This window comes from Vipera berus, assembly GCF_964194415.1.
Source record: "Vipera berus genome assembly, chromosome: 6".
Lineage (NCBI taxonomy): Eukaryota > Metazoa > Chordata > Lepidosauria > Squamata > Viperidae > Vipera > Vipera berus.
In genome coordinates, this window is record NC_138208.1 from 83,214,412 (window position 1) to 83,232,678 (window position 18,267).

At 42.0% G+C, this 18,267-nt stretch overlaps 1 protein-coding gene across 2 annotated transcripts in view; it reads left to right on the forward strand.

The window, feature by feature from the left end:
• SOX5 (SRY-box transcription factor 5) overlaps positions 1–18,267 on the forward strand; it is a gene marked incomplete at its 5' end in the record, with an annotated part of 509,776 nt that overhangs the window by 330,289 nt on the left and 161,220 nt on the right. The window contains 2 exons of one of the 2 annotated variants that reach the window (XM_081330567.1): positions 3,687–3,810; positions 17,838–17,923. In XM_081330567.1, the coding sequence (XP_081186693.1) occupies positions 3,687–3,810; positions 17,838–17,923 (210 nt within the window). The remainder of the gene's footprint in view (positions 1–3,686; positions 3,811–17,837; positions 17,924–18,267) is intronic. The other variant, XM_081330566.1, reaches the window with a different exon arrangement.

Genomic DNA, 18,267 nt, shown 5'->3' on the forward strand with positions numbered 1-18,267 from the left:
CTCGTCCCAGTGCTCACTGGGCCTAGATGGTTTTTTGTTGTTGTTGTTAGTTGTGAAGTCGCGTCCGACCCCTCGTGACCCCATGGACAACGTTCCTCCAGGCCTTCCTGTCCTCTACCATCTTCTGGAGTCCATCTAGGCTCACGCCTACTGCTTCAGTGACTCCATCCAGCCACCTCATTCTCTGTCGTCCCCTTCTTCTATTGCCCTCAATCTTTCCCAGCATTAGGCTCTTCTCCAGTGAGTCCTTCCTCCTCATTAGGTGGCCAAAGTATTTGAGTTTTAGAGGTTTTTACAGGTATCAAAATAAGCAATGAAAGAGAACTGCAGTCTTAAAACTGCAATCGTGGAATTAGAACAATTCATATCCCGATAATAAGAAAAATAAACAGATTTAAGTCGTTGGCAGCAATCTTACAGAATGGCAAGCAGGGGCGTCTGCAAGGAAGTGTCAAAATCTTCAAGATGGTGGGTACGGCTCTGCCCTTTTTTTTTTCTTTTTTTTTTTTGGCGTTTAGATACAGAATTTGTTAGTGGGATTTTAACCCTTGATGCTGGATTTCCTGAGATCCAGGATGTCATTGTGGGTACCACTGTAAACCAAGCTAGAAGAAAGTGGAGGAAGAGGGTCTGTTTTTGAAATGTTTTCCCATGTGTAGCCTAGCAACAAGTCTAGGCAAACAAACCTTGCTCAAAGTTCCCTCCACCCTCAAAAATAAATATACGCGTATGATTCCTAGTTCATTGTTATGCTACCTTTTGATAATAATGACATTATCTGAGCCACGATCTCCTTTTGAAATGAAATAGAACGTTGGTATTAAAGATTTTCCTTGCTCTACTTAGCTTGTAAATAAAATTAGATTGTCTCAGACATTTTGGTTTCCATGTAAATTATTCACCAACTTTCTGCTACACTTACCTTGAAGATGTAGCTTTCTTTTGCCATTTGACGCTTTTCTCTTTTTTCCCCTCTCCTCTCCTCTCTTGTGTTAAGCTCTCCATTTACTTATTCAAAAAGTAAAGAACAGTATAAAAATGTGACAATAACTTCTTTTTTTAAAAAAAAAAATAATGTTTTCCTAATGGCTCCTTTCCCAGTCAGGAATGCATTAGTACAACACATTGGCTGGTTTATCCAGAAGCCTCTTGTAATCAAGTGCAGACTTGTAGGGCTATGTCTGAGTGTGTGCATGATTGTGTGTCGGCAACTACTAGAGTGTGTGTCTTTGTTGCTTTAGTTTATATTAGCCCTGGAGGCACGGTTAACACTTAAAATGGGACGGGAGTGTTTGCAGCCATCAGAGAACTTTCCAGCCAGCTTCAATAACATCACTCTGTGTGTGTGTGTGTTTTTTTCCTTTCTTTTTTTTTGTGTATAATTTTTTTTTTTTGGCAGCAAAGACTTCAGTGGGACCATCTGTCTCTCTATTAGTGTTTTGAGTTCTGTTTTGTAGCTTTTTTGCTTGGCAAAGTCATTTTCATACATGAAACTCTTCTCCTTCTCCATTTCTCCCTCCCTCCTTCCTTCCTTCCTTCCTTCCTTCCTTCCTTCCTTCCTTCCTTCCTTCCTTCCTTCCTTCCTTCCTTCCTTCCTTCCTTCTCCCTGGTTCTTTGCCAAAGAATACAATGCAAAAATTCAATTCACCTTCCAAGGTGAAAGAAACGTCTTTGTCATTTAAAAAGGGGAGGGGAAGGTAGCAGATTAAGGCAGTAACAGGATTATTCCAGGGTCATTAAGTTTTCTTTCTTTATACATGTCCCTCTGGGTAAATCCAGTTCAATTTTTCATAGGAAGGCTATATACTACGAACAGAGCTCTTGGAACATGATAGCCACTATCTGCAGGTGCTGAAATGTTTTGGTCAAGTGAGATTGAATTCTTAAAACCCCAATAACCTGTCATTATTACAGATCTGCTCAAACAACATAATTCCGTAACACTATTTTTAAAATGTGTCTGACTCTAAAAATAGAACTGGATGAGGGAGGGAATCAGGAAGGGGAAAATGCTTATTAGGGATCCAAATACATTCAAAATAGACCTATGTGGTGCTATTGTTCTTTCTGTGGTCCACAGAAGTGGGGGTACTTCCAAACTCAGATTGTTCCAAACAGGGCTTTTTTTGTCATAGAACGCTCAGAACGGAGTTCCGGCACCTTTTTTGGATGGAACCTTGTAGGGTAGGCAAGGTGGGTTGTATGACATGTGTGAGTTCCGGCACCTTTTTCTTTTACAAAAAAAGCACTGGTTCCAAAAATCAAATACTGTAATATGTTTTCCAATTTCCGATTACCTGTGCTATAATTGTAATCCAGTCTAAGATGAGCCCAAAATAGAAGAGTATATTTATTTGTAGCTCAGTGCTCTCTGAGCTTGGTCGTTTTCTTGCAGTGCTAGAAGGGAGAAGACCCCGCTCCTGTCTAGCACTGATGACGTTACCTAGTTGGATAATGAAACGTCTGCAAAAGGAACAACCAAGCTCACAGACCACCAAGGATCCCACAGTTAGGCCACTCTCTAGAGCCGTGGTAGGGAACCTATGGCACGCGTGCCACTGGTGGTACTCAGAGCCTTCTCTGTGGGCACACGCGGCGTCACCCTAGTTCTAGACCTTCAGCTGGGTTTTATAAAACCTTTTTGCTTTAGGCCTTGGCTGCCGTGTGCAAAAAAAAAGAGGCTCAATCAATCAATCAATTTGAACTTCTCATGGGGAAAAAAAAGATCTTGCAAAGTTGGAATTGATTGATTGAACTTTTTAGTCCCACCCAGTCTGCCGTTACCATCACAGCCACGCCCACCCAGTTGGCCACGCCCACCCAATTGACCACGCCCACCCTTGGCCACGCCCACCCAATTGGCCACGCCCACCCGGCACCCGATGATACATAAGTGGGGTTTGGGTTGCAGTTTGGGCACTTGGTCTCTAAAAAGTTCGCCATCACTGCTTTAGAGTTTTTTGTTGACTAAGACAGCTGCAAAAAAAATATGCTTCCCAAGTCTCATTGGGCTATTATATCTCTACTGTATCAAAGACCATTTGTACAGGTTGCCCATGGTAAATAGATGAAGTGTATGAAACCCTTCAAGTCCTTGGCCGCCCCAGGGAAAGAAATATCTCTAGGGGAAATCTGTGCCTTTGTCTACACGGGATTTCATGAATGGCTACAGAAGTTGATGGAGTTGGCAGAGACGGCGAAATCGATTCTTTTGATGAAAGAAAAAAAAAAATATCTAAGCACATTGGTTTCTACTTGGAGACCGCTTCTGGACTTTGTGCTTGAGGTGGAAAGAACAAAAAATATGAAACTTTGATTTTGGGTTTTACGGATTAGATTGATTTGTTGTTACAGAAATGGCTAGTTTATACTATTAAGGAAAAGTAAAAAGTTGAGGTTCGATGTTTTAAGGCTCTATTCTGAAGAGCAAGAGAGGAAGTCGGAAGTCAGAGCGTTTCCTTTTCCCCACCTCCTCCTCATTTTCCTTTCCCTTTCCCCTCCCCACTCTGTCCTATTATTTGCTTTCTGTTTTTGCATGTTATCCTATAATCTAATAAAACGTTACGAACGGTGAAGACAGCAATGAACCCCTGGAAGGATAGCTGACAATTGCAGTCTTTAGTCCTAAGGCTACTCTTAAGCAGAAGATGTAATCTTTGTTTTGATGTTTATCACCTTCTGTCCAGCAGGTCCAAGGTCAACTACCGCCTCTAATGATCCCCGTATTCCCGCCGGACCAGCGAACCTTAGCAGCAGCAGCCCAGCAAGGATTCCTCCTTCCACCTGGCTTCAGCTACAAGACAGGCTGCAGTAAGTCGAGTCAGTTGTTTTTCTGCAGGTGGTGATGTGGACCGAACATGAGCTGGCACGGGGTAGCAATGATGCGCTATCAGAGGCTGACCATCCTCATTCAGTCTGTATATTGGGTGGACCACAAGGTGGGCGGAGTGTCCTGGTCCTGGCTGATGAAGCAAACCAAGCAAGCATCTTCAAGTCTCCTGCTTGAGCAGAGGGTTGGACTAGATCAGAGGTCCCCAACCTTTTGGGCACCAGGGACCGGTTCCGTGGAGAGTTTTTCCCAGGGACCGGAGGGGGCGTGGTGTTGTCTGCTGCCTACATCCCACACATGGGGATTTGCTTCTTTGTGTGAACCGGTTGCTGGCATGCCATGGACCGGTGCCAGTCCACGGAATGGGGGTTGGGGACCCCTGCCTTACAGCAGAGGTGCCCAACCTTTTGGGCACCAGGGACCGGTTCCGTGGAGAGTTTTTCCCAGGGACCGGAGAGTGTGTGGTGTTGTGTGCTGCCTGCATCTCATGGATGGGGCTTTGCTTGTTTGTGCAGACTGGTTGCTGGCATGCTGCGGCCCGGTAGAGGTCCATGGACCGGGAGTTGGGGACCCCTGCTCTATAGGACAGCGCTAGATCAAATACAGATGAGCACCACCTCCTACAGTCGGCAATGACTAGTGGAGTAAAATCAGTGGTGGGATTCAAATACATGAACAACTGGTTCTCTGTGTGGATGCTGCTTCCGGAAGAGAAATTCTGGGCCTGGGCAACAAAAAATTAGCTACCAGTTCTCCCAAACTGGTGCGAACCGGCTGAATCCCACCACTGGGTTTACACCACTGTGGGAATAGCTGTTTCACCTTGTGTTTCCCCAACCCACAGGCATAGAGACTCAAAGTCTCTCTACTAACCTATCCCACCACTGAGTAAAATCCATAGGGACACTTTGACCTTACCTTTATAAGCACACAGAGGGACAGATTCACTGGTTAGGTGAGGACAGAAGGGAAAAAAGATGCAAGATGCAGAAGTTCTCAGAGTCTAAAGAGCAAAGACACGTAGACGATTGTTGTGTTAAAGACAAGGACCTACTCCTTACCAGCTGCTTTCAAACTAAAGTTCCTCCCCTTCTCCCAACTGCCTTACAGCAGAGGTCCCCAACCTTTTGGGCACCAGGGACCAGTTCCGTGGAGAGAGGTTTTTCCGCGGACTTGAGTGTGTGGTTTTGTATGCTGCCTTCATCTCGCAAATGGGGCTTTCCTTCTTTGTGTGGACCAGTTGCTGGAATGCCGCAGCCCTTTACTGGTCCGTGGACCTGGGATTGGGGACCCCTGGACTACATGATCTACAAGGTCCCTTCCAACTCCCTTATTCTGTATTCTATATCATTCATTCATTGCTGATGCACGGAGATATTTGCCCTGTGGTAGTGGGTTCCTCGGTCACTAGATCAGTGTTGTCATCTGGAAGCAGCCAGTATGTAATATAGGTAGTCCTCGACATACGACCACAATTGAGTCCCAAAATTTTCATTGCTAAGCAAGGCAGCTGTTAGCCGAATTTTGCCTCATTTTACGGCTTTTTTTGCCACTGCTGTTAAGCGAATCACTGCAGTTGCCAAGTTAGTCACGCATTTGTTAAGTGAAACTGGCTTCCTCGTTGACTTTGCTTGTTGCAAAAGGTGTGATCACGTGAGCCCCAGGACACTGCCGTGCTGTTGTAATTTTGAACAGCCGCAGGACAAATCGTTGTCTGGGTGCAAAGTGGTAATGGGACTACCTGGGTGTAAAGTGGTAATAGGAGAAGGGATGTCTGTTCAGCAGCAATATCTGGCAAAAGAGGGAGGGAGTATGAATACAGCACGTAGGAACATTTTTAATAGAAAGACATGGCGGAGGTCAAATCCAAGCAACTGGAGCAGAGATTTGAAATCCACGGCATTCACAAGGCCTCCAAGCCATCCCTTGCTTGCAATGCCCTCCAACTGATGAAAGAGAAAGAGAAGAGACGAGAATTTAGCAAGATCTCCTTCCCAACCCACCGGTTCTGTACTTAATGAAGAGGTTTAATTTGCCCTTTTTGCAAAACGACTTTCCAATCACGTGCAAGCACCATTAATCTCAATGGGAGTTCTGTGCATAGATCCAGGCTAACATATGCCTCTCAATTGATGGGCTAAAACAAAGCACGAATTTACAAAAGTTGAAAGTTGGAAAAGGAAGATGTATTCCGGAAGATTTCGCTTTCGGAGGACTGTCCGTCCGTATTGCTGTGTCCGTATGCACGTGTGCGTGCGTAACAGCTGGTGTGAGTATTTGGGCACTTTTATCTAAGCTTTTTATAGATGGTTGCATAGTCCTGTCTTTAGGAGGTGGACTATTTAAAATAAAACAAACAACACAGAAGGAGGGAAGGAAGACATTGGGGCTGTTTCAGCAGGCAGATTTATCTTGGTTAGGATTTTCATAAAACTGCATTCATTTCCGGTTATCTCCTGACATCAGTTTTCTATCTATCTGAAGCTCTCTTGTTCTGAAAACTGCCGTCTTTGGTCCTTTATTATGTTCGCATCAGTATATCATTGACGAATAGATGAATTCGTCAATTGTCTTTTGTTAGCCCAGGATACTTCGCTGAAAGCAAATGAATTCGTTTTCAAAGCCAAAAAGAAAAAAAACAAACCCTGAGCTGATGACAAGCCCGTACCATAATGTTACTTTTTAATAGGATGATGGTGAGGATGAGGATGACGATTTTTTTTTACTGAACTTATGGTTAATATGCAGAACCGTGGGGCGGTTCCATCTGTGCTATACGCTGAATGAAAAGGTTTGTAGGGTAACCAAATAAAAGCAGAACTGCCATAAATAAACCAGTTTGGGTTTTGCAGGTTGAAAAAAGAAAACTCTCTTAGTGGAGCAAGACTGTTTCCCCCCCCCCTCCACACTCACACACACACACACACACACACACACACAGACACACACACACACTAAAGTCCTGTTGTTATAAAAAGTTGCAGCTTTTTAGGAGCCCTGCCCTAGATAGATACAAAACTCTCTTTGCAAAGTTGAGGCACAGGGATCAGTTGGGGCTATGGAACGGGACAACTCGCCAAAGGACAATTTAACAAATCGGTTTAAATATTCAAAATAAATAAAAATTATTGTAATGCTGGCCGTTCACGTTCCATTCTGTCCCTCTCCTTCTGCATCTTTTCTTTTAATGACTCTATCCCACCATTTCTTGTGTACCTCTTGTCCCACAATGAATTGTCCCATGGCGAGTTGTCCGTTGCAGGTTGGCCATGGCGAATTGTCATAGACCTTTGGGACTACTGCTTGCTGATCTTCCCACTTATAGTCTAGCAGTGCTCCTACAAAAACTCATCAACTCTGGGCGGAGCAGTGGAGTTCCCAAGCTTAGAGATCTGTGATCAGAGGTGGCTTGGGAGTTCATGGCTTCCACAGCAACCAAGGGTTTGATCCAACTTCTGGAGATCAACCCACAATGGAAGTCACACGTTAGATTTTGATTTGGGGCAGTGGTGTTGTGACCTGGTTTGGAGATACGAGCATCAGTCTTCTGTCATTTAGATTTAGATTTAGATTTTATTAGATTTATATACCGCCCTTTTCCCGTAGGACTCAGGGCAGTTTACAAGGTGTTTAAAACATCAATACAAAATTTAAAAAACAATTAAAATGATTAAATTCAATCCCTGAAGTAGAAATATAAAAACCCCAATTAAAACTCTCAGCCTGGGCTGGAAAGCTCAAAGAGCCAGGTCTTCAGGTCCCGGCGAAATGAGCGAAGGTCGGGGGCAGTCCTAAGCTCCATGGGCAGCTGGTTCCAAAGGGCAGGCACACCCACTGAGAAGGCCCTCCCCCTGGGTGTTATCCACCGGCAGTCTTTTACCGCCGGCACCCTGAGAAGACCCTCCCTGTGTGAGCGCACTGGACGAAGGGAACCTGATGCCGGCAGCAGGTGTTCCCTCAAATGGACAGATCATGCCCCCTTGGCTGGGGAGTCCCACTGTGGGGAGGTGAAGCCCATTCATTCAGACTGCCCCAGCTGAGTGATGGACCTCACTGGGTTTTAGAAGAAAGTTAAAAGCTCCTATTTCGCTTAACTTCACTCATTTAGCCAGAATTTCATTACATTATTTTATTTACTGTAGTTCTCTGATAGATGAAAAAATAATTTGGGCCCCAACCTTCTCTATATAAAGTCAGTGGTGATTTTAAGCAACTATACGCAATAGATGAATTTTCCCTAACTATTGCCAATCTGGTTTTTCAGACCTTCCACCCATCGCCACTGTAACTGAGGCCATCCACTTTGCTACTAATCATCCTCTTCTCTTTCCTTCCACTTTTCACGGCATTATAGATGTCTCCAGAGAGTTTTATTTTATTTATTTTATTTTAATCCCATTTCTATCCTGCCCTTCTCCGAAGACTCAGGGCGGCTTACAATTTAAGCACAAACCAATGTGCTTAGCAATAGCCTTCATTCTATGTATATGCCTGCTTATTAGGGCTTTCACACACACCCCAAGCGGCATTATTACAAAGTCAGCTTATTGCCCCCAACAACCTGGGTCCTCATTTTACCTACCTCGGAAGGATGGAAGGCTGAGTCAACCTTGAGCCTGGTGGGACTCGAACCTGCACTAATTGCAGGCAGCTGGTGTTACTTAAGGAGGCATTAGCCCACTGCTCCACCAAGGCTCCTTGTTAGGCCTTTGCATAACGTACCCAAAGTGGGATCATTTGAATCCGATCATTGGAGCCTTTGAGTTAAGAACCCTGGGTTGATTTGCTTGATAATCCATGATTTGTTTTCTTGACTATCCACAGTGCAGGTAGTCCTTGACTTACAACCATTGGTTTAGTGGCTGTTAGAAGTTACAATGTCACTGAAAAAAAAGTGACTTATGAAACTTATGGCCATTGCAGCATCCCTACGGTCAACATGATCAAAATTCCACCTCTTGGCAACCGGCATGTATTTATGACGGTCGCATTGCCCCAGGGTCACACCATGACCTTTTGCGACCTTCCGACAAGCAAAGTCAATAGGGAAGTCAAATTCACTCAACAGCTGTATTACCAGCTTGACAACTGCAGTGATTCACTTAACAGCTGTGGCAAGAAAGGCCACAAAATTCACTTAACAACTGTCTCCCTTAAGCAACAGAAATGTTGGACTGAGTTGTGGTTATAAGTGTAGGACTGCCTGTATTCTCAGAAGCTTTCTCCAACACCAGAGTTCAAAATTGTCAAAGCTCTTTCTGGTTCCTTTCTTCAAATCTACCTGTTCCTTCAAGTGTACTTACACATGGAACATAGTAAACTATATCTTAGTAAAAGGATTCTGTGGGTGAAATTGCACCCCTGGTTGAGTAATTTTGTCCTACAGTTCTATTCTACTTCAGATGGGTGTTGCCTGCGAAATTATTTATTTATTTTATGATTAAACATCTATGCTGCCCATTTTGCAATTAAGAAGTTTTATTTATTTATTTGTTTGTTTGTTTCGATTTATATACCACCTTTTTCCCGCCCAGTAACAATCCCGACTGCAGTCTAAAAATCTAGTCTCCCTGTATATATATTTTTTTCATCAGAAGGGAGATCTGGTAATTCATACCACTTGAATGTATATCTTAAAAGCCTTCCTGAATATCACTTAGCTATTTTGGTAGGTTTGGAAAAGGCCAAGAATGCATCCCATTAAATAGAACTGGCAGATTCAATTAATTCCTTGTTTAACATGGTGTGACACTATGTATAAATATGTTTGCTTTTCAATTCCAATGTATTAACGCCATGGCAGCTGTGTGGCACGTCACGCCCATGAGGCTGACGTGATTTTTTGATCACCATGGAAATGAAAAAGAAAATTAACCAAAATTTTGTTGTTGCCCCTGAGACGCTTTTAATAAGTGGCCTGTTGGTGAGACATTCCAGAAGGTCTTACTTTATTCATTAAGATCAAATTTGATCAAATTCTCCCTAATGTTAAGTGACAATCAAAGGAACAAAAATATCAGATGTTCCATTGCATGCAAAGAGCTCCGTAGAAATCAGATCTAGATGTTGGGGATTTATTTGGAAACAACAAAGGCTGAAATCCAGAAGGGATACTGTTTCATGAATAAGGCCTACACTGTTGTAGAAAGCTTTTTTCCTTCTGTGTGGATCATCTGAACCTCATCAGCAATAGCACACATAGCTTTGGAGACCACCTTGAATTTTAAAAGCAGATCAAGATGAGGACAAGAGTTCCATAAGTCAATTTGTATATAACGCATCCAGTATTGCTTTTAGATAGATTGATGTGCCAAGAATTTTCAGGAATATCATTAACATATGATACTTGGTGCCGGGACCAACCATATCAGGTCCCTATGCCTTATGTGAAGTCTACTGCTCCTTCAAAAATTGCAAGTGATTTCATGATTTTTAATTTTAGAGCATAAATTAATTAGATGGTTAGGAACTATATTAACTATTGTCAGGTGCAAAGAATCAGATCTGCATGTTAAATTCTAGTGAAGCTGATCTATTATTCATGCCTATAAACAAGAATCCAATCAATAACAGCTCTAAACGGGTGCTAAATGAGAGTTAACAAAATTCAAGAGGGGTTGGACTTAAACACTTGTGAAGGGATAACAACTCTAGGCTGATTGTTCTCTTGACTCTGCCTGTCCTTCTCTTAAATTATAGCAATATATCTGCTATATTTTCATTTATTTTTCATTTTTGTCCTAATACAGTACTAAACTATGTTCTGGAGAGTAATCTTGATTCTCCCATCCTAGGAAAAAAGAAAAAAGCTTGCGTAGCTCTTGTGCTGGAAGAGAGATTTTTTTTTATCTCTGACAGGAAAATTTGCTTGCCTAGTTAGTTAGTTAATAATTTACTTTCTTACTTACTATCTCACATGCATTATTCTAGCTGGCTTATAAGATTAAAACATAAACAGTGCCAAGAACCTTACTATACAATCAACAGGAGAGCACAATCAATTAACAACCATAAAACCATTTTATAAGCTCTGTACCACCAAGGACTGATTGCCAGGCCAAATGGCAAAGCCATGTCTTCAGACCTTTCCGAAAGACCGGCAAGGTTGGGGGCAAAGCCATGTCTTCAGAACTTTCCAGAAGACCAGCAAAGTTCTGATCTCAGGAAAAATAATGTTCGGTATGGCAGGTACAGTGGCAGAAAAGGCTCTCTTCCTAGGTTCAGCTATGAGGGGACATTCTCTAATGCAGAGGTAGGCAGCCTTGGCTCTTTTATGATTCATGGACTTCAACTCCCAGAATTCCTGAGCCAGCCATGCTGAGGGGAAAGGGAGAGGTTTCCAAGCTGAGCCATGCTGGCTGAGGAATTCTGGGAGTTGAAGTCCATGAGTCATAAAAGAGCCAAGGTTGCCTACCCCTGCTCTAGTGGATGGAGCCCATAACATGCCCTTTCTGCCAGACCTTACACAATGAGTAGATGTAATTGGGGGGAGGCATTTCCACAGTGGGATGGCATGTGAAAATGACCTAAGGAGATGGAAGAGATGTTGCCTAGGGAATAATCAGATAAAAGTTGGGGGAGCCCACCGCTGCATAACAGGAAGAGAAAGGATTCTCAGAAAGGATTGCCCCTAATTTCTCAGGCTGTAAAAAGCAACAGTGGGAGATTTGTACTTTCAGACTTTCAAGATTCGGTAAAGTAGAACAAACTCATCTGGTTGTGTTTCCTGTCTGGTCTACCTGAGAAGGCTATGAACAACATGCCTCCATACCAAGTTATATCAAAAGCAGTTTCACTGACAGATAGGGTAAAACAATTCTAGAAGTTCAAAAAGATAACCTGGCGGAATTGCTGTTGGATTTCTGCTTTGTAAAGTAGTGGCTAAAAGGGAATCATAACTCTCCTTGGCTACTACTGCCATCCATTATAGGTAGTCCTCATCTGGACTGGTCACTTAACAAAGTTACAACGGACCCTGAAAAGGGACTTATGTCCAGTTTTGATGTTCTAATGTTGCCCCTCTCTGGTCATGTGATCGCATTTTGCATGCTTAGCAACCACCCTCCATTTGCCACATCCTGTGGTCACCTGATGTGATTTACAATACTTTTTTTTGCTGGAAACCAGCATTTACTTCTAGTTTCTGGCAAAACCTGACCCATAGTGGACAATGGATTTGCTTAATGATTTGGCCGTTTGCTTAACAGCCACTGCAGAAAAGATTGCAAAAATGGGGCTACTTATGTGAAGTCTACTGCTTCTCCAAAAGTTGCAAATTTTTAGAAAGTATGATTTTAGAGAATAAATTATTAAATACATGGGTGACTTGCTTTACAACCATCGCAACTTAGACTGTAATTGACAGTCTCAATTATCTTTGTAGCTCAGGGACTAGCTGTGGAAAGGAATTTAATTTTATTTGCTAGCATCTTCAACAGCTTCTGATACTTCCAAGTCAGAAGATTTCCTGAATCAAGATGCTTATAAAAGAAATTACCACCAGCTTTTCTGGTGGTAATTAGGCCAGAAATTACCACCAGCTTTTCTGGTTGTTTGCTATTATCAGAGTCTAAACCTTGAGAAAGAGTTTCAAAACAAGAAGGGAAGATTAATATTAGAACATGCTATTCTGTTCCAATAATCACTTATTGCAAAATTAATGTGGGAAAACAAGTTATTTTCAAGCTGCCTTTGAACCTTGGGCCCAAACTCTACCAAAATAACACTATACAATACATGATGTTCTCAAAGTTAGGATATGTGTGTGTGTGTGTGCGTGTGTGTGTGTGTGTGTATGTTTTTCTGAGGTTTTCGCGGGTGTTTGTATGTAGATCTTTGGTCATTCGTCTTTTTTCTCACGTAGAATTGGAGGTATCAGGGCAATGTTTCGATGAAATCTCATTTGTCATCCTCAGGCTGGTGACTTCAGCTTCGTTCTTCTGGGAGAAGTGTGTGATAGTGGCTGTTTTTTCCTCTTTCTTAAACTGCCAGAGGGGGTGTGTTCTGTGGGTGGAGGCTTGGCTGTGTTTAGGCAGTTGTTTTAACCTCTGCCTGTGCAATCAGCAATATGAGATGTCACTACTGTGACCACTGCCTGTGGATGGCCTTGGGTTAGGCTGAAACAGGAAATAAGATTTGTCCCATGTTTGGGGCCTAGCAAGGTAATCTAAATAGTTAACAAACATTTAACATATACTGTATATATATATATGGAAGGGACGCAGTGGCAGGTCGAATCCCGAGTGCCGTGTAGCAGAGTGAGCGCCTGTTACTCGTCCCAGCTTCTGCCAACCTAGCAGTTCAAAAGCACGTAAAAATGCAAGTCGAAAAATAGGGACCACTACGGTGGGAAGGTAACAGCGTTCCGTGCGCCTTTGGCATCTAGTCATGCCAGCCACATGACCACGGAGACGTCCTCGGACAAGCGCTGGCTCTTCGGCTTTGAAACGGAGATGAGCACCGGCCCCTAGAGTTGTAAATGACTAGCACGCATGTGCGGGGGAACCTTTACCTTACATATATATATATATATATATATATATATATATATATATATATATATATATATATATGTATGTATGTATGTGTGTGTGTGTGTGTGTGTGTGTGTGTGTGTGTGTGTGTGTGTGTGTGTATGTACAGTATATATGTATATGTATATGCTTATGCATATGTATATGTATATACACACACACACATATGTAACAATGCAAGAGTAACAATGCAAGAGTTTAGTCTAGATTAGTTACAGATCTACTGCCAAGATAATTAGAAATAATCCAGGACTGGAATTAGCTAGAATTCTCTCTCTCTCTCTCTTTTTTTAAAGAGATACTCTTCTCTATTATCTTCCTCTAGAAAGAAAGGAGGAAAAAAACACTGCCAGAAATAATTTAGCATTAAACAAGTTCCTACTTCGCTGATTTTAGGGAGAAAATTAAATATTTCTTATTCGGTTAAAAGCTGAGTCATATCACAGCAGTCTGACGTTAATGGACAGAAAGGCTGTTATCCCTTTGATTCCATCTGCGTTAGGAAGGCAGATGTAGAATACTTCTGCAATCAGGACATTTTATTCTTCTGATGTGGAAGTTAGTGCACATAGAAATTACTTTTTTAAAAAAAATACTAAAAACTTAAAAAGAAATTTACCAAAGTTCAGATGATAAAATATCTAATTACTCCTTAAAATTGGCACCCGGCAATGCACCTTGAAGTTAATCGGTTGAAGGAATGCTGGACCATTTGCTGCTTTTCTTAACATCACTCAGATCTAATTGTTTAGTTACTGATTAAATTTTTACGCCACCTGTCTCCCCTATAAAGTGACTCTGGACGGCTTGCAGGTTATAAAACAAGTAGAAAAATAATTAAACGTTAAAATTATACAGATTAAGATGCTAAAACCATACTGAAACCAGAACTAAGTGATGGGTGGAACGGGGATGAGGTCTTCTTACCCCATCGATCATCTCCAGCGGTGAGCGCCCCCCTCGTGGTCCCAAGCCAACTGGCAAAGTCAGGTTTTAATACCCTTCTGGAAGGCCAAAAGGGAGGAGGCAATTCTTAGCTCCAGTGGCAGAGTGTTCCACAGGAATGGGGCCACAACAGAAAAGGCTCTTCTTGAACCCACCAGCTGGCATTTCTTTTTTTTTCAAGTTTTTATTAATTTTTCCCATACATACAATAATAATTTTTCAACCAATGTGCTGTCTGAGTTTACATTAACTAATACATACTGTGAGACTGAAAGAAAAAGAAGAAACAGAATATTACCAAACTTGGGACTTATTTTATCGATGGCTAGAAGAAAGTATAAAGGATTAGGAATTAGATATGTACCAGCTGGAATTTCTTAGCAGATGGGATCCATAACAGGCCTCTTCCCCATGCATGAGTGGGGCAGGCTAGTCCCACTGGGGAGAGACGTCTCTTCAGCTATCTGGACCCATGCCAAGTAGAGTTGATGTGTATTTGTGGTAGGCAACCTTGGCTCTTTTATGACTCGTGGACTTCAACTCCCAGAATTCCTGAGCCAGTAAATCTGAGCAGAACAGGAAGTAGTTTATGGAGAATTTTGGTTATACTATAGAGTTAGAAGAATGGCAAAAACTATGGGAGATAAATTATAAATTGACTTCAACTCCCAGAATCCTGAGTCAGCATAGCTGACTCAGCATAGCTGACTCAGGAATTCTGGGAGTTGAAGTCCACGAGTCATAAAAGAGCTGAGGTTGCCTACCCCTGGTATAGGTAATAATAAGAATAATAACACAAAAACATAGCTAACTTGTAGATTTTGCTTACGTGCATACTTACACACATACACACAAAATTACAAACATACACATACACAATTATTTTATTAATGTATTTAACACCCAAAGTACACAGGATGATCCTGGAGAGTTTACAACATTAAAATAATAGTTAATGACTTTCTGCTACAGGATGATATGAATGTTTAGGATTTAAATGCTGAAAACTTTCCTCGGGCAGAATGGCTGATGTTTCTCTGCTCTGTTTGGTCTTGTTAAGATCATCACATGTTTTATTTTTAATGGAAGGATCATGTGAGCAGTATTAAAATTCTTCTTGGTCCATGAGCAAGGCTTTGCAAAGGCTAATTTCCAATTTAAGTGCAGTCAGCTGATGTCCAACTTCTGAAAACTGCCAAGCCCTGAGGGGGAGAGTGGAAAGTCAAAACTCTTGAAATAGTTTATTATTATTTTTTTTAAAAAAATCTAGTTGACAACAGTTTCAAAGCTGATCTTAAAAGTAGTCATAAGGGTAGAAGGCTTGATAATAATCCATTTGAAGGAAATACCGCCGAAGGGGGAAAGCACTAACAAAGACACTACAGGTAGTCCTTGACTTATGACCATAATTGAGTCCAAAATCACTGTTGCTAAGCAAGACTGTTGTTAAGTGAGTTGGGTTCTATTTTATGACCTTTCTTTCCACAGTTGTGATGTCAGTCACTGCAGTGGTTAAGTTACTAACACGATTGTAAAGCGAATCTGGCTTCGCCATTGACTTTGCTTATCAGAAGGAGGCAAAAGGGGATCACATGACCTCAGGACACCGCAACATGCCAGTTGCCAAGCGTGCAAATTTTGATCACGTGACTATGGGGAGGCTGCAACCGTTGTAAGTTTGAAAAAGGGTTACAAGTCACTTTTTTCAGGGTCCTTATAACTTCGGGGACTAAAGGAAGGGTTGTAAGTCAAGGATTACCTGCACCACAAAAGTAAAGACATAAGCTGGCCCTACCATTAGATAAAATCTTGCAAATTTCTGAGTTGATGCACATTTTTTTCTTATTTTATTTCCAAAATTGTAACTTTTTACACGATGGAAGGGAGAAATCACCAAATATACAACCATCGACTGTTATCCAATTCCTTCAAAATCTAAGCAAGGCCCTCAAAAAGAGAAACAAGGGATGCCCCATTTTATCCAAGAGAACTGAGCAACTTTGTTTGATACAACAGGCGAGGGGAAAAATAAACCCCATATTCTTCTCCACCCTCCACAAAAATGCTTTGAAGTGGAGCTAATGCTAATGCATATTTCAGCATTTCTGTCAATAGGACTTCGATGCTTTGTCCACGCAATTGCGGCGAGATGGATGGCAAACAAATGTAATAAATAAATAAAATAACAATTGCGGTGCTCGGTATATTAAAAAAAACTTTCCTTGGCAAAGTTCAGGATGAAGTGAATCCAACCGAGGCTGGGATGGGGCGGCAGGCAAGGTAACAGAATAACAGAGGTGGAAGGGACCTTGGAGGTCTTCTAGTCCAGCCCCCTGCTCAACAAGACTCCGTATCGTTTCAGACAAAGGTAGATCAAGAGCTGGAAGTAGTGCAAATACAGGTGGAAACGCACAAATCGGACCCTGGTTTCATCCCTTCAAAATGAAGAAGATTTGAGCTGTGGTCTGTGGAGATTCTCAGTCATCTGGGGCACGGTTGTCTGAAAGGTGCTTTTTAAAAAGGCAACTGGATTGGGTTGTTGTTGTTTCCTTGAGGAAGAAAAGCGTCTTCTTTTTCTTCAAGAAAAAAAAACAGTCCAGTTGCCTTTTGAAAAAGCACGTTTGAGATTTGAGCTGTGCCTTCCTTCAAAATGAACCACCCATTGTGGGCAGACCTGTAATATATATTATTATTATTATTATTATTATTATTATTATTATTATTATTATTATTATTATTATTATTATTATTATTATTATTATTATTATTATTATTATTATTATTATTATTATTATTATTATTATTATTATTATTATTATTATTATTGATGATGATGATGATGATGATGATGATAATGATGATGTTGGAAGGGACCTTGGAGGTCATCTAGTCCAACCCCCTACTCAGGCAGGAAACCCTGTACCATTTCAGGCAAATGGCTGTCCAGTCCCTTCTTAAAAACCTCCACACACACACACACACACACACACACACACAACCACACACACACATCCTTTTTCATGATGTATTTAGGGAAATGGGGAGGGAGGAGGGAAGCACGCCTTGATCAGAGGACTGAGCTTCCAAAGAAAGGAGGAAAAGAAAGACAGAGAGAGAGAGAGAAACAGAAAGAAAGAGAAGGGAAAATCCCTTCTCTTTCTTTCTGTTTCTCTCTCTCTCTCTGTGTCTTTCTTCTTCTGTTTCCTTCATTCTTTCCCCCCTCCCTCCTTTTTTTTGGGGAAGCTCAGTCCTCTGATCAAGGCGTGCTTCCCTCCCCCCCCTCCCCATTTCCCTAAATACATCATGAAAAAGGATGATGTTTCCGCCTTAATTGCTTGTCCCTTTTATTCGCGTTCCTCCCTCCGCCAGAATTGTGAAGAGTGTTAGTAAAAGGCCTCACAATGGAGCTTTTCATTAGAACTCTGCGAGGAACACAAAAAGAGGCTTTTGGAAGGAGCGAATGCAGGAGTTTAATTTGCAGGTGGAGAGTAGATAAAAGGTGCTGACGCCTCTATTATTTTCTTACTTAGGTGACCCTTACCCTGTTCAGCTGATTCCAACAACAATGGCAGCCGCTGCCGCAGCAACCCCAGGTTTAGGCCCACTGCAACTTCAGGTAAGTGCTTTTAAGAGGCAAAAGTTGAATCTGTCTGGAAAGCTGGACTTGGCAGCCCCCCCGCTGCCGACAGCGTGCCTTCTCAACTCTGCTCTTGAGGTGGAAGAGATGCGCCTTCCTTTGGAGTAACACAACCGCCTCTAGAAATAACTTGGTTTGTTTGGTTTGTTGGTTTGTTGGTTTGTCAGGTTTATACAGCCACCCATGTCACCAATGCTGAGTGGCCATGGCAAAATGGGACAATGTTTTCATTTGGGAGATGAACAACACTCAGTGTGAATTTTGCTTAGCCAATGAAGTAGCGGTGATGCTGTTGGAGAAGGAGGAGGAGCAGGAGGAGGAGT